Source organism: Merops nubicus, unplaced genomic scaffold, assembly GCF_000691845.1.
Source record: "Merops nubicus isolate BGI_N331 unplaced genomic scaffold, ASM69184v1 scaffold4565, whole genome shotgun sequence".
Lineage (NCBI taxonomy): Eukaryota > Metazoa > Chordata > Aves > Coraciiformes > Meropidae > Merops > Merops nubicus.
The window spans coordinates 99,162-113,019 of NW_008610108.1; the positions used below are offsets into that span (position 1 = coordinate 99,162).

The following is a 13,858-nucleotide window of genomic DNA, read 5'->3' on the forward strand; positions in this document are numbered from 1 at the left end:
ATTGTTTGGGGATGGCTGAGGGGACGTCAGTCTGGGCCCTTTACTCCTGGGCCTGCTGGCATTGCTCCAGCTACGTTAGCTTACCCCCAGCGACGCCTGCAGCGGGGACAGAGGAGAGCAGGAGGAACCAACTCCCTCCCCACGATGTTCAGGAGACCTCTGCACAAAACAGCAGGAAACCCGATGGCTGCTTTGCAGCCTTTCTGCTCATCCAGCAGCAGCGAACGCAAATGCCAAACGCTGCTCAAGGAGTAGGAAGTCTGAGGAGTAATTTACGGGGGAGAGCAGCGCAGGTAACGGTAAGGAAACGTGGGTAACGTTCTGTCATCTGCAGCTCTGTTTTAACCTAGAAGTCTCCGTATTTCTCTGACTGATCATGTTAAAAAAAAATTTAATGGCAACATTCAGGAGAAAACGAGCTATTGGACTCTGATACCCAGATTAAAAACCTGGTTCATTAGATAGATGTACATAATTCTTAGGTCTTCAAGGTTCAGTTATAAATAGTTACAAGAAAGTCAAAGTACAGAATGCTCCTGAGCTCTTATTTCTTAATTTTATTAACTTGGGAAGAAAAGAAGCTCTGGAAAAAGCAGGTGAATCTCCACTGAACATCCCCGTGCTCTTACTTGACTCTCTCTTGTTTCAAGCCACTGTCCTTATTCTAGTTTGATATTATTTTGCTCTCTTCTGTGTTGGTTTTCCATGTTCTTCCCTCTCTCCTTACATTGCTCTTCCCTGCTGTGCTGCTTTGTTCCTTCTCTACTAAAGGTAGCACCAAGTAAGAGGGGGTGTGGTAACCCCTACCTCACAGGTGGGGTGTGGGATGAAAAAAGAGAGCAGAACAGCTCAGTCAAGTCAGGCACTGAGTGACCTGAGCCTTCAAGCAATCTCAGGTCCTGAGAAACTCAGTTGCCAAAGCTGTGGAAGGGCCACCACAAACCAGCCTGCACGTGCAAACCACACTCAGAATCTGAGATCAAATACTCCACCTCAACCCATTCCAACAAGACGGTTAACTAACAAGCTATGCAGGCTGCTTATAGCCAGAAATAAACAACAATCTATGTTTTTGGGGGTTTTTTTTTGGTTAAAGAAAAATAAGTCAGTAAGTCTCAGAACATGTATTCAACCCCTAGTATAGGCCATTACTGTAAGACAAAGGTCTGCCAGTCCTGCAGTAACAGAAATTGCTGTATGTTGCTTTGCTACAGCATTGCAATGCCTGCAACAGTGTGAAGAAATGCTAACATCTGAGTTTAAGCTTGATTCAAACCCCCCAGTCTAATATTTTTTTAGCTGATTTTCACTCTCAGACACTGTTTGACCACCAAGAAAGTAAACATTTCACACAACCCCCCCCCCAGTGCAGGATGGCATTTCACTGAGAAACTGTTTTGTAGCTCAGTTTAAGGTAATCTCACATATTTCCTAACATGCCGAGCTGGAAAGAGGAAGGAGGGTGGGAAGCACAAACCTCAAAGATCATTTCTGCTGTCTGCTAGGTTCTGTCGTTGCATACAACATAAAAAAACGAGTGGTGATTAAAAAAAGAGGCCTTGTAATAGACAGGACACTGCCAACCAGCTTTAAATTGAATTACACAGCCTGCTAATCTTTATGATGAAATAAAATTTCTTTGAACACTACACATTATACTAAAATCTGCAGTGCTTTCTCTCCCAGCCCCAACCTCTCTCTGCTCAACGCAACTCCTCCACCCAGAAACCACTTTTCTTTCTAAGTAGGAATGTGATGCTCTACTAACAGAAAGACTTCTTATTTTAATTAGATGTTATTAATATGGTGTGTGTGATGTGAAAATTTAGGAAAGAGTTATTTTTGCCCTTTGTATTTTTGATGCAACATTGAATTTTAAGTGATAAAATACACTGATGGTGTACAAAGAATACATACTTCGACTACTTTCCACTGAAAGCATTCTTATATTATGACATGCGGCTGCAGCAGAAATCCTGGAGAAGAATCTGATGACAATGTCTGTAAAACTTTATATTTGGGTGGCACTACTTGTTTCATGTCTAGTCAATACAACCACCATAAATCTCCATTCTGTTTCAAAGTGGATTTGTGGGAAAGGGGGAATTGAAAGGAAGAATTATTTTGGATATTTTAGAAATCTGTTTTGGTTATGGTTTGTTATTTGAAACCTGATCATCTCCCTGCCCCCTTTTAAGACAACAGCAGTGCAGGGAAGCGGATCCAAGAAATGACTGAGAAATTATTGTTTGATTGAAAGTCCTGTCCAAGAATTGTGCAATACTTTCCAGTGCTCACTGGCTCCTTTCTTTCATTGAAAATTACCAAATGACTATGTTAGGTTTAAACATATAAAGAGCCACTCAATCCAGAACATTATTCTCTTTGAAAGCACATTTCACCTAAGCCAAGTTTTGTAAAGGCCATAAAGTAACACTTCAATGTTTGGTATGACTGACCATAGGTAGTACACAACATGCACAAAGAATTTTAACTCTAGCAAGTTAGTGACTCCAGTTAAAAAAACAAAACAAAATTAACAAAAACAAACAAACAAACAAAAAATACACATCAGGCCTCCTCTGTGTGCCATTAACAGATAGTAATAATAGTTTCTTGTAAAATTTCTTTATGAAAGGTTGCCAGGAATAACAAGAGCAAAATAAGAAACAACTGATCAGATACGAATAACTACACTGCCCCTCATACACAAATTCCACTTTAGGCAGTGGAAATTTTACTATCTTGACACTCATTTCTAAACAAATTTTTCTATTTTACCTTTTAAGTTATACCTATAGGGTTCTGTTTTCCACAAAGCATCTAGAATCTGACTCAGAACAGAGGATACATGTAAAGAAGCCGCTATAACAACCACAGCACAAAAGTAGAATTTTACATCATTTTTGTTTTCATATTTCATTGTAGACTGCTACATCAGGAAAACATTACTCATCTTATAACCAACAATCCACATGGCTCTATTTTCCCACTGTTTTATAAATACAATAACATGTAACACTCGGAATTATTTTTGTATTCCTCTGAAGAGAAAAAAATAAAATCAGTATAAACATATCTAATAAAGGTGTATGGAAATAACAGCCGAGCATTGACGAGTAATTTAGTCAAGCCATATGAGAATTTAAAACAAAGTACAAATGACAATGGAATCATGACATTAAACATCGTTCAAGTTAGAACAAAAGCAAAGGAAATACTCTTAAGTAGTGATACAGCAATGAAACCTGAATAAACTTGGAAGAAAAAACTTCACTATAACTCAAGAGAGCTAAATTAGTAAAAAACCCCACCAAAGTAAAAAACTGAAGACTCTAGATTTCATCTTCTGAATCTGCTTTGTTTTTAAATGAAATTGCATCAAAGTGTTCCAAACTCCTAATATTCAGCATCTATTAGCAACTATAATTATCAAGCAATTAGACACAAGGAAACTGTCTGTACAGGCTTGCCAGTGCACCTTCAGGTCTCCACTGTTCTCCAGTTCGGAAGCATCTCTGAAAGAAGCAGCCAGTGTGGTCTGGATCCTGCAGGTCACACAGAACTGCTAAAGGCATCAGAGGGACAGGGGAATGCCAGCACCCCCACAAGAGTCAGCTCTCCTCAGCAGCTCCCTCCACCTCCTGTTAAAACAAGTGCACCCCACTCCAGTGTCTGAAGCCTAAAGCAACTCCTTACTAGAGCCACCCACAGAAGACATGACTGTTCTCAAACTCAAACAGCTTTTCCAGGGAGTTGCTTCCCCCTCTGCAGAACAGCTGTGCAAAACTCCCACATCCCCACGGGATTAAAGCTACCTCAGCATTTTCTTTCACTTGCAATGAATGCAATTTTTTTTTTCAAGTGCTAAGAGTTTTGTTCATCAAAATAGTATTTTATGTGTAGCCAATTATTCATTCTGTCTATAACAAGTAGAGCAATATAAGGTTCAAAATATGCTCCAGATGGTAAAAACACAAATTAGACATAAATCAATTCATAAAAATAGGAAGAGATTTGTTTTTATTGCCATAATTTTACTTTAAAATATTCATAAGCTACCTTCTGGTTCTAAATTAGTTCAGAATACTTCGAGCTAATATCCTTCTGAATGTGGAGAAATTTAGAGCTCACTGATTTGTTTTTATAAAAAACAGTCATGTCAGATGCTGAAGTATTTCACATCAGAAATAAACTTCTACAGAGCAAAAGTTCTTAACAACAAATACTTCCATCACAATGAAACTGTTCTCAAGGAACACACTCACACAAAACCCTAAATGAAATATGCCTGGAGAGATGAAGCCTAGATAAAAATGAGGGAATAACTGATCCAAACCAGGGAGTTTGAGAAAGGACACAAGAGGAATGTGACCCTGAATTTTTAAACAGCGATAAGAGAAGAGCTTGATCTTACTACTATACTATTTTGTTACACTTCATTTTTTTTAGATTAAATCATACTATCTTCAAGATCAAACACTATTCTGGCAGGTGTCTGACTTACAGTCTTGAATATAATTTCAACTTTCTACAGTACTAATGCAGAAATCCAAGCGTAGACTGGAACTGTCTGTCCATACCTCAGAGAACAACACCACATTTTCAGTGCTTTTCCCAGTTTTTCATCAGCTCTAACAGCCAGCAATTCCAAGCTGAAGCTATTTTCAATAGTAAACCTGCACACAAAAGTGAACTTCAAAAGAACCAGCAAGACATTTCTGAGGACCACAGCCATATATGCAGAGTCACCGTTGAACAGACATAAAAAGACACATGCATCCAAAAAAAAAAGAACCAAGACATGAAACAGTCAAGCTGCTACAGCCCAGGACAATGCAGAAAAAACCCTAGACAAATTCTACTCTCAGCTCCACAGACACTAACCAGCAGTAATTTCACCTACTGGATTTATTCATATCTAGCACTGCTGAATTTTGCCTAGTTCACCCAGCAATACCTGTATTAGAAATCTTACATGGAAAAAAAAAAATACCCAAACAAAAATGAACACAGTAAGAGAGAACCACTAGACCAAAAAGCACAAAACTGGCTATTTGAGAAAAACTGCCAAACCAGATGCAGATTATTCACACCAGTAAGGATAGGCACAATCAGGCCCATACTAACTGAACACGATAAACTTATCACCACTCATTAAAGATCTATCTGAATTTATCTTTGCTTTTTCTTCAGTTCTTATGAGTTATTCAATCACTTCCTATCACGCAGGAAAGGAAATACTGCACTATGAAGACAGAGCTACAATTAGATAGTCCTGTATTTCATTCCCCATGTGTGACTGAATGAGAACGGATGGGAAAAATATGAACAGTGATAATAATAGTAAGTTGAAATATTCAGTAAGAAATATACTGGGCATCAAATAACATCTTAATTCTTCCTCGGCACATAATGTTGTGTTTATTGCAAGGTCAGTTGAGTTACTATAAGAGATTTTTAATGAAAACAATTATAAATTTAAAATAACTGTGTTTAAAGCATTTAACAGTCAGTAAGGTCAAGTGATTACAGCAGTTACAAGACCCAAGGGACATGTTCACACCAAAACAAAGTGAATAAATTACCTCAGCCAGTGTATGTAATCACTAAGTGACCACAGAGGTTATTCTGTGTGTAAGCCCAGACAACTTTCATACAAAACCAATAATGAAAATTTATCAGCCAAAGAAAAAAAAGAAAAGCCATAAGCGCTAGTAAAAGTTGCAGGAAGGGATGAGAGCTAGGAGGAGTGGGAAAGAGGGCCTGGAAACCATATTCTGTGATTTGGCTGCAGAGACAAGGAAGGATGAATGTTAATGAAACGGGTGGACAAGATGCTGAACATTTTGCTCAGGTGAGATACTCAGAGAGATGCAAAACCTACAAAATATGAAATTGCAGGGTTGACAGAAGCATTCTCAGTCCTCTTTAACTCTGTCTTATGTAACACACAGTGAAGTATACAGGAGGCAGGCGTTCAGAATAATCATCTTTCAACTTTTCAGTTGGTTTAGCTGCCAAGAAAATTATGGACAGTTATTGTGTTATCCCATTATATAATCCCAGTGGAGATGAGCCCATTTTTTTACCATAGACTAGGTAAATTAAGCTGCAGAATGAAGCCTAGCTTTGATCTCAATTCTCTCCCTCAAGGTATGGAGGATACAGATGCCTTGTCTTCATTACTGCTTCACAATATGATTGCCAGTGGAGAAAACCACACACACAAAAGATATGAAAAGCCCCTTCTGTATCTGTTGCTCTGGAATAAGGTTCTTACCAACTATGACAAAAAAAGATGCCTCCCACTATATGGCAGAACAAAAAGGAATCCTGCTTGTTCCTGCCTGCCAGTGGTATATATTTTACAAAACTACAGCATGTCAGCACCTTACAGCCTTGAAGGTATTAATCCTCACAATACACATAGTAAATAGTAAAATGCAATTACTCCCATTTTACAGATAGGACACTGAAGAGTGGCCCAAGGACATGCCTGAGTTCATACTGTTTCGATTCCAAGATGAGGGAAGAACAGCACTGGACTAAGCATTCACCAGTGTGACAATGTGCCATAGGGGAATCAGTCTGCTGCCTCTCCCTATGCCAGAAACCTCATCACTGGTATTGTCATATATATGAGAGTGCTAGTGGACTCTGTAAAAAAAAAAAAAAAAAAAAAAAAAGGAGAGAAACGATGTTGCCTCTGTACCTGAAACACAAAAACCTGAGGGCAAAGCCCATAGGGTCCTCATGGAGTCAAAAGTTTCCGTTTCAATGACACTGACTGCCAAGGAATGCAAAATCTTCTCTCTCAGACAAATAGCATACTAACTTCTACAAGAACTGTATATATACATGCTAAGAAACCCCCATGGTAAATTATTGAGATGGGAACAAAACCTATTCAAAGAATTATAATTCTTCTGTTGCAAATGTCAAACCAAGGAGCTATGTGATAAAATAAGATCATTGTGAAACACCTGTTAAATACCAGGAACACCAAGTGGCTGCTGTTACTGTAAGATCCCCCAGGAAAGGCTGCAAACACGCCAGCACCTTACTTTTTTTGTTTCCTTCAGGACTGAGTTAGCATTTTTAGATGCCAAGCACTTGAGCACGGGCTCTGGCTGTATCAAAGCAAGACTTGTGAAATGACTCACAGTCCAAAGAGGAACTTTGGTAGCCAGATGCTGCTTTTAGCATTCAGGGTAGATTTTGGAGGTCTACGCTCTCCAGAAAGCAATTCCTTTTCTGGAGTCACCTGGCATCTGTAACAACCAAACTCTGTTGAACGGCAATGTTGCCCAGTTTCTCTGCAAGGACTGAGGCTTGGCAGGACCACAGAGCCCACTCCCAGGGAAGCTGGGCACTCTTCCACTGCCTTTCCCTTGCTTGCTGCTCCTCCTTTGCCACGCTACCACTTACAGGTTATCACAATGAGCACACAGAAGATGAAACTTGCTGTGTCTCTTCCCTCAGCCTGTGTCTATATCCACCTACTTCTCCTATTGCTTCTTACTTTCCAGTCCTGTGATTACAAGCCTAGAAAAAGGATCGTTTTGAGCCCATAAAATCTAGTACTGCTTTCTACAAATAAGGATGATAAAACTCAATTAGAGTAATATGGCAGTATCTGGAAGCCCCAATCCCACATGCACAGCAATAAAAAGAAAGAAGAACATTCTTTAAAACTGGGCTGTGGAAACTGCATCAGAAGGAAGATAAAGGGAACAGGATGGAGGAAACGCAAAGGAAGGTGAAAAGACAGGGAATGTGGAAGCTCTTCTATTTAAAAATGCCTTTTGTAAATCCAGATGTTCTTTACTTATCTCTTGAAGGGTCAGCCAAGGAACTCCAATGGAATAAAATGATACTATTAAAGGTACATAGAGAAGCAGCCATCATACAGCAGGCAAGAGTGCGTGCCAAGGTCATGCCTGATGACAAAGCTATGCTTTCAAAGGTTTTTACAGAATGCTATATTATTCATTTTAACATTTCTTGAAGATCAGCTGCTGGAGCCACCTTCACCTCAAAGTATTTCTAGTGCAAGTGGTGACATGGCAGTACACAGCCAGCCTACCAGTGTTATTTGTAACAAGGAGCATCCTCCACAAGGTCCCCTCCTTATGCCATGGCTTTCAGCACCATTTTACATTATGGTTAATCCAAAATGCAGCCAGCAGTAGTTTTGGCAGTGGATATAAAACCCCACAGCATCAGCTCACGGTCCACCGTGTGCATTCATATGAGGTGCCACCACTCCCCAGCACACACGTAACACTACACAGCCCTCGCTGTGCAATGACAAAACCTTTTCCCCCAGGATAATGCAGAAATACAGCAAAGTCTCTAAATTTGTCTTAATTAACAGAATCATACTGAGGCTAGAAACAGCACATCATATGAGGACAAGTGAAGTAAGGGTGGGGGGGAGATTTTCAAGCGCTCTAATTCAATTAGGAGGCAGTGACTGACACTTAGACAGGAGAGGTTAATTGGGGTCACCAAAACGCAGTAATTCCTTACCTAACCAGTCATTAAACTTCTTAACCTCTGAGGGCAGTCCCAGTTCGGTGAAATCGCCCGTGTGGAGAAGGATGTCCCCATAAGGCATCTGGATGCCATCTGTTCTGGAGTGCGTGTCTGAGACGCAGACAAATCGCGTGTGGCCCGCTGGTTTTGGAGTGTCATATGGGATAGGGTCGACCCTAAAGCAGACACATAAAGATCTTGTAACAGTTACAAGGTTAAAACCCTCACATCTATTACCTCAGATATCAACACAGGTCTGTCTCTAGGTAAGCTTGCATGCACACACATACACAGCCATCTACACACACACCATGCTGAAAAAAAGGACTCTGTAACGCAATGCTGCCAGAATTCCAGAAGGGACCACAGTGCTTCTTAAATACTTACCTGGTAAGGAAGGAAGATCAAAATATACACAAGATATGGCCAGTTTCCAATACTAAAGTTAATTTATTAACACTGGAAAAAATGGATTTGAGAGACATTGAATACAAGTATATTTTTCCCCATCATCTGCCTTATACATGAAAAGGAAAACAAATAACACACACCACTATGAAACTTTTTCTTAACCCCCCATAACTGTAAATAGATGTATGATCATTAACAGAAAACAAAGCACAAATCTTAATAATAGTATCACTTTATTTACTGAACTGTATTTATTATTTTCAGTAAACCATATTAGTATTTAGTATTTACTATGCACCAAACTGTGTGAAAACTTCTACCAGTGTCTTTACCTTCAGCTCCCTACATAGGTGAGGAAGGCCAAAACACATCCTCCTTCAGGGGGCAATTTGCTCCCTGCACTGAGGAGTTTATAGTGGTTCAATAAATCAAGCTCCATATGAACACGTACTGGTCTCCAAGGGAAAAATGTCCACACAAACACACTAACTAACAAGATTTTACTCAGTCTTCTCTATTTGGTAGAATGTTTACTAGCAGCCAAATTAGAGTCCCAGGCAGGGGGAAAAGGTATTAATTTTAGGCTACATTTTCCTACGTAGCATAATTACGTATTCCCAACCAAACTGTATTTACCTTAAAACGTACCACATTTGGTTGCCACAGTCCACCAAATTTGTAAAAAACATCTTGTAGAGCCTGAATTGCGCTTGAACATGGTCAATACTTTAAAAATAGTTTTTACTGCAGGCTGGCTGGATGGGAAAGGGGCAGTTGGTAGGTAACTTCTTTTTGGTTTTGGTATGCGCCTCCTATTCCAACCAAAGCACCACGTACAATTTTTTGAGCCATACAACTGGTTCCCACTACAGAAGTCCAGTGCAAAAATCTGAACTCCAACAATTGATAGCTTCTTCTCTCCAAGGGTCAGAAATTAATAAGGTTATTATTAGAGGAAAATTCCTTTACCTGTTGAAATCACACTGCCAAGCTGGGCAGAACTGTAATTACAGGCCATAGTGCTTTTGTATTTGGTGTTGTCCTCCCAGCTACTGAAGGTAAGCCAAAACTTTTTCAGTAGTATGTCATACAATAAACATGGGAGTCTCCCAACATTTCCACACTTCCAAGTATGTTTACTCCAGACAACAGGAAAAAATGAACACAAATTCATCACTACCACATACTTTGTTCCAATTGTCTCTGCCTGAGCTGTGACCAGCACTGCCTGCCTCTGGGGAGTCCAATTTTGTTTGTACACAGCAGCTATGCTTCTGCTGTTCTCTGCAGTTTGCTGCCAAACCAGCCCTGGTTTGCTTCAGTATGACAGCAAAATCTGGTTTAGGATTTTTCCATTCATGCAATGACTGACTCAGAAAATTCTATAATCAAAATTCATTAAGTTCCTGACCCTTCTTTCTCCTTTTTACAAACACGATGATGTTGCCAAGTAACCTTTTTTCTACATCTTAGCCTAATTTCTTCTCTTATTCAGCAGTGCTTGCCTACTAAGTGTTTGAAAGTGAGATACTGAACATTATTGCGTTCAGCCCATCAATTTATCTCGCTGAAAATAGTCCTTCAATAGAAACTTAATAAAAGTGGTGTTATTGCCAGTCCTAAAGGCTCAAGTTTTCTTTTCATGCACAGCTCCAGTACAGCAAACAGTAATGCAAGACTTCCCTTTTTCAGTGCACCAGAAGATGAGTGGCCTCTGAAGGCGTGAGATGAGCTCCACGGGGGGCAAGGCCCTGGCCTGTCACAGCTCCTGGTGGCACACTGCTTGCCAGCAGACTCCCACCTGGCCTGGGAGTGTCACCCACTCTTCTGATAGTCTGCTCACTTCATAACCCACTGTCTGGGGACCACAGCCTGGCATTTCTAAAAGCTCTGTAATAGTTATGCATCCGACCTTCACCGCAGTTCAACAGGAGATAGAATGCTTCTTTCAGCTCTGCCCACCACCAGTCTCTGCAGAATCAGAGCACATACCTCAGAAATTCAACATATTCTTTACCACTGGCTCCAAACATGGCGTATGCAGCAAACTTTTACGCCCTCCCTCACACCAATACTTTATTTGTTCAGTTTTCCTGAGCCAGCAGACTGAAACACTTCACAGATTATTTGAGCACTGTGTTTGGAAAAGCATGCTCATGGAAAGATGCAGGAAATGTTACTGCAGAACAATTTAAGGTTTATATGTTAGGATTAATACAGCTGTCAAGAAATGGAAAACAACTGAACAAAACAGCCAAGTACAAGCATAAGAATTTTTTTGCCTTCTGTTAGTGATTTTGGGCACCTAACTTCTTTTACAGACAGCTGTTAATATATATACATCCCAAGATATTTTGCACCTTAGAAGATCAGGCACTTGGGTGTGTTTTCAAAAGTTTATATAAGACCCAGAATGAAAACACATATGGCAGTTGAGCAATGACTGCTTTCTAAGATCATGACAGTAACGTAGGATCTGTCACATTTAACACATTTATGACAGGGGCTGTGGAATCAGAAGGGACAGTGTAATCTTCATACACTTCCACGAGGACTGTATTTATCAAATAATTATTTGGCTTTACTAAACTGCCCTTACCAACAGTTGGCCTCATTTAGAGTAAGAGTCCCTCAGATACCGACCTCAAATTTACAGTCCCTCACACGTTGCTCTGAATCAAACAACATAAACCAGGCTCAGCTCTCACTGATCAGTATCTCCCTCCAAACCCACAGTTACCATGGCACTTCCAGCCAGTGGGACCAGGTCAGGGAGCGAGGGGGGTGCTGCCCCCCACCCAGCTGGCTGGGCACGTGCCAGCCCATGCACAATGCTGGTTCCATTGGCTGCTGGCACACAGAGCCGCTCCCAGGGCCCACAGGGACTTGGAGCTGCACCTCTCCTCATGCATCAGACAGCTAATTTGGTAATGGCTTTATGCTTTAAAAGCAGAGATTAAGTAAATAAGCAACAATGAGCAATGCAGAAATTATCAAGGGGATTTGGACAGCGAGGTATGAAGGCTGAATTCACAAACAGATGAGGACAACATTGGGCCCTTCACATGCATGGAGGTAAAGGACCTGATTTAGGATGTCACACTATGGAACAGAGATATTAGCTGTGTATTTTGGTCCAAGCTTTGATGTCTTACACATCAGCAGCCTGAGAAAGGACCTCCAAGGCAGAAAGGGCAGTGCAGCCCCCCAAGAGACATCACTGCAGGCAGAATTACACTGGGACCCTGTTTTCAATGAAAATTTAGAAAAGACACAAGCACCACTTTTCTGGAAAATAACAGAAGTTCTGATGGCAAAGGATAATTCTGCACAGGTGAGCTCAAATGCTGAAAACACAGGGCTCTGGCTGGGTTAACTGGTCCCTGGGAATGCTCAGAGAGCTGAACCCGCAGCCTTTTCACTTCCTTGCTCTCTCAGGTTTTGAAATATGCAGACCCCAAATCCCCTCTTATAGAGCAATTCCCAAGAAACCAATTCATCCATGAAGATGGAATAAAAATCTTAAACATTAAGCCAGAAAGAATTTCCAGTTCCTAACGTGGAATAAATCACCCAGATGAATGCAGCACCTAGGCTGAACAAAACACTTACAGATGCTGAAAATCCCTCCCCTTTCCCCAAACCCAAAACCCACCACTATTACTGCTCACAGTCTGCTGCTTTTTAAGCTGGTTCTGTCAGCTTTGCTACAGGTGAACATGGCAGCAGGCAGCACAGATCACCACATAATTTTAGCCTTTCCCAGGCACACCACATGTCTGAATAGTCCCATGACAGATAAGCCCATGTCTTTCCTACACTATCACATCATATGCTGCCCTTTCATCTCTTAATTTCACCACTGGATTATATATCTGTGAGTGAATTTGTGGGTTTAGGGTTTTTTTTATGACATCTGAATTAGTGTTCATTATAGATCCATGTAAGCCCAGACTTCAAGTCTGTGTACCTCAAAAATCCATGTGTGTTGTTGTCCTTACTCCATTGTTTTGGGATTTATTTGGAGACAGACTATCTAGTAACTATTCTATATTAAAAACATACCAGTATTACTAGCTTTTAAAAAACACCTAACTCATACTTGCTATGAATAGTCAGTTTCATTTATTTATTTACAGTTTAGCTTCCTCTTGCAAAATCTTCATAGTTTTCCTGCTACTCCTATTTTCATAATTTGTAAACCAAATAATTTTTCAGGTCACCAGTTAGCTTGATATATTTATTTTAGGATTAAGATACAAACATTTTCTCCAAAAACACTTTAAAAAGCTTGTTTCCAAGTGCAGTTAGTTCCCCTGGCCTCAGCTAAGGCACCTAAAGATCATTTTGTTGAGAACAGACAGCAAAAGCAATAGTTCTCTACATCTTCAGCTTTTTCTTTATTTGAATTCATACCTTTGCGTCTACACATGCTTCCCATGGCAGGAGAAGTTCAGGAGAAGGAAGGAATGGGAATATCTGTGAAATATCCTTGCTACGGTGCTTGAAGTATTTGTTACTGTAGCCCAATCTCACAGCCTTGATATAGTGTGATATTGGTTATTTCTCTTAGAGCCAGTCCCAGGTTCTGGAATTGGGTGATCACGTGAGACCTGTGGCTTAATTGTTTTTGTGAAAATACATCAATAAGTCTCTCAGTTGAAGAAAATGCATGAAATGCATCTGTATGGCCTGCAGACATTCAAGAAATGGAATGAAAATAAAAGATGTGTAATTGCTTGTTTTTTTAAAAAAAAAAATCTCAGGATTATTAGGTCAAATGCATAATTTTAGAACCAGTTTTTAATGCCACAGGACTACATCAAAATCAAACTGTAAATGTGTCTTAATTTTGAAACAAAAATTTTAACACTTGCATTTAAAATCTTCAGCTCAAAACAGTAAC

General features: G+C 40.1%; 1 protein-coding gene across 1 annotated transcript in view; it reads right to left on the reverse strand.

Annotated features, from left to right (window-relative positions):
- Positions 1-13,858, reverse strand: part of MPPED2 (metallophosphoesterase domain containing 2) — a 96,912-nt gene that overhangs the window by 56,804 nt on the left and 26,250 nt on the right. The window contains exon 2 of the mRNA XM_008940775.1: positions 8,536-8,717. Coding sequence (XP_008939023.1) covers positions 8,536-8,717 — 182 coding nt within the window. The remainder of the gene's footprint in view (positions 1-8,535; positions 8,718-13,858) is intronic.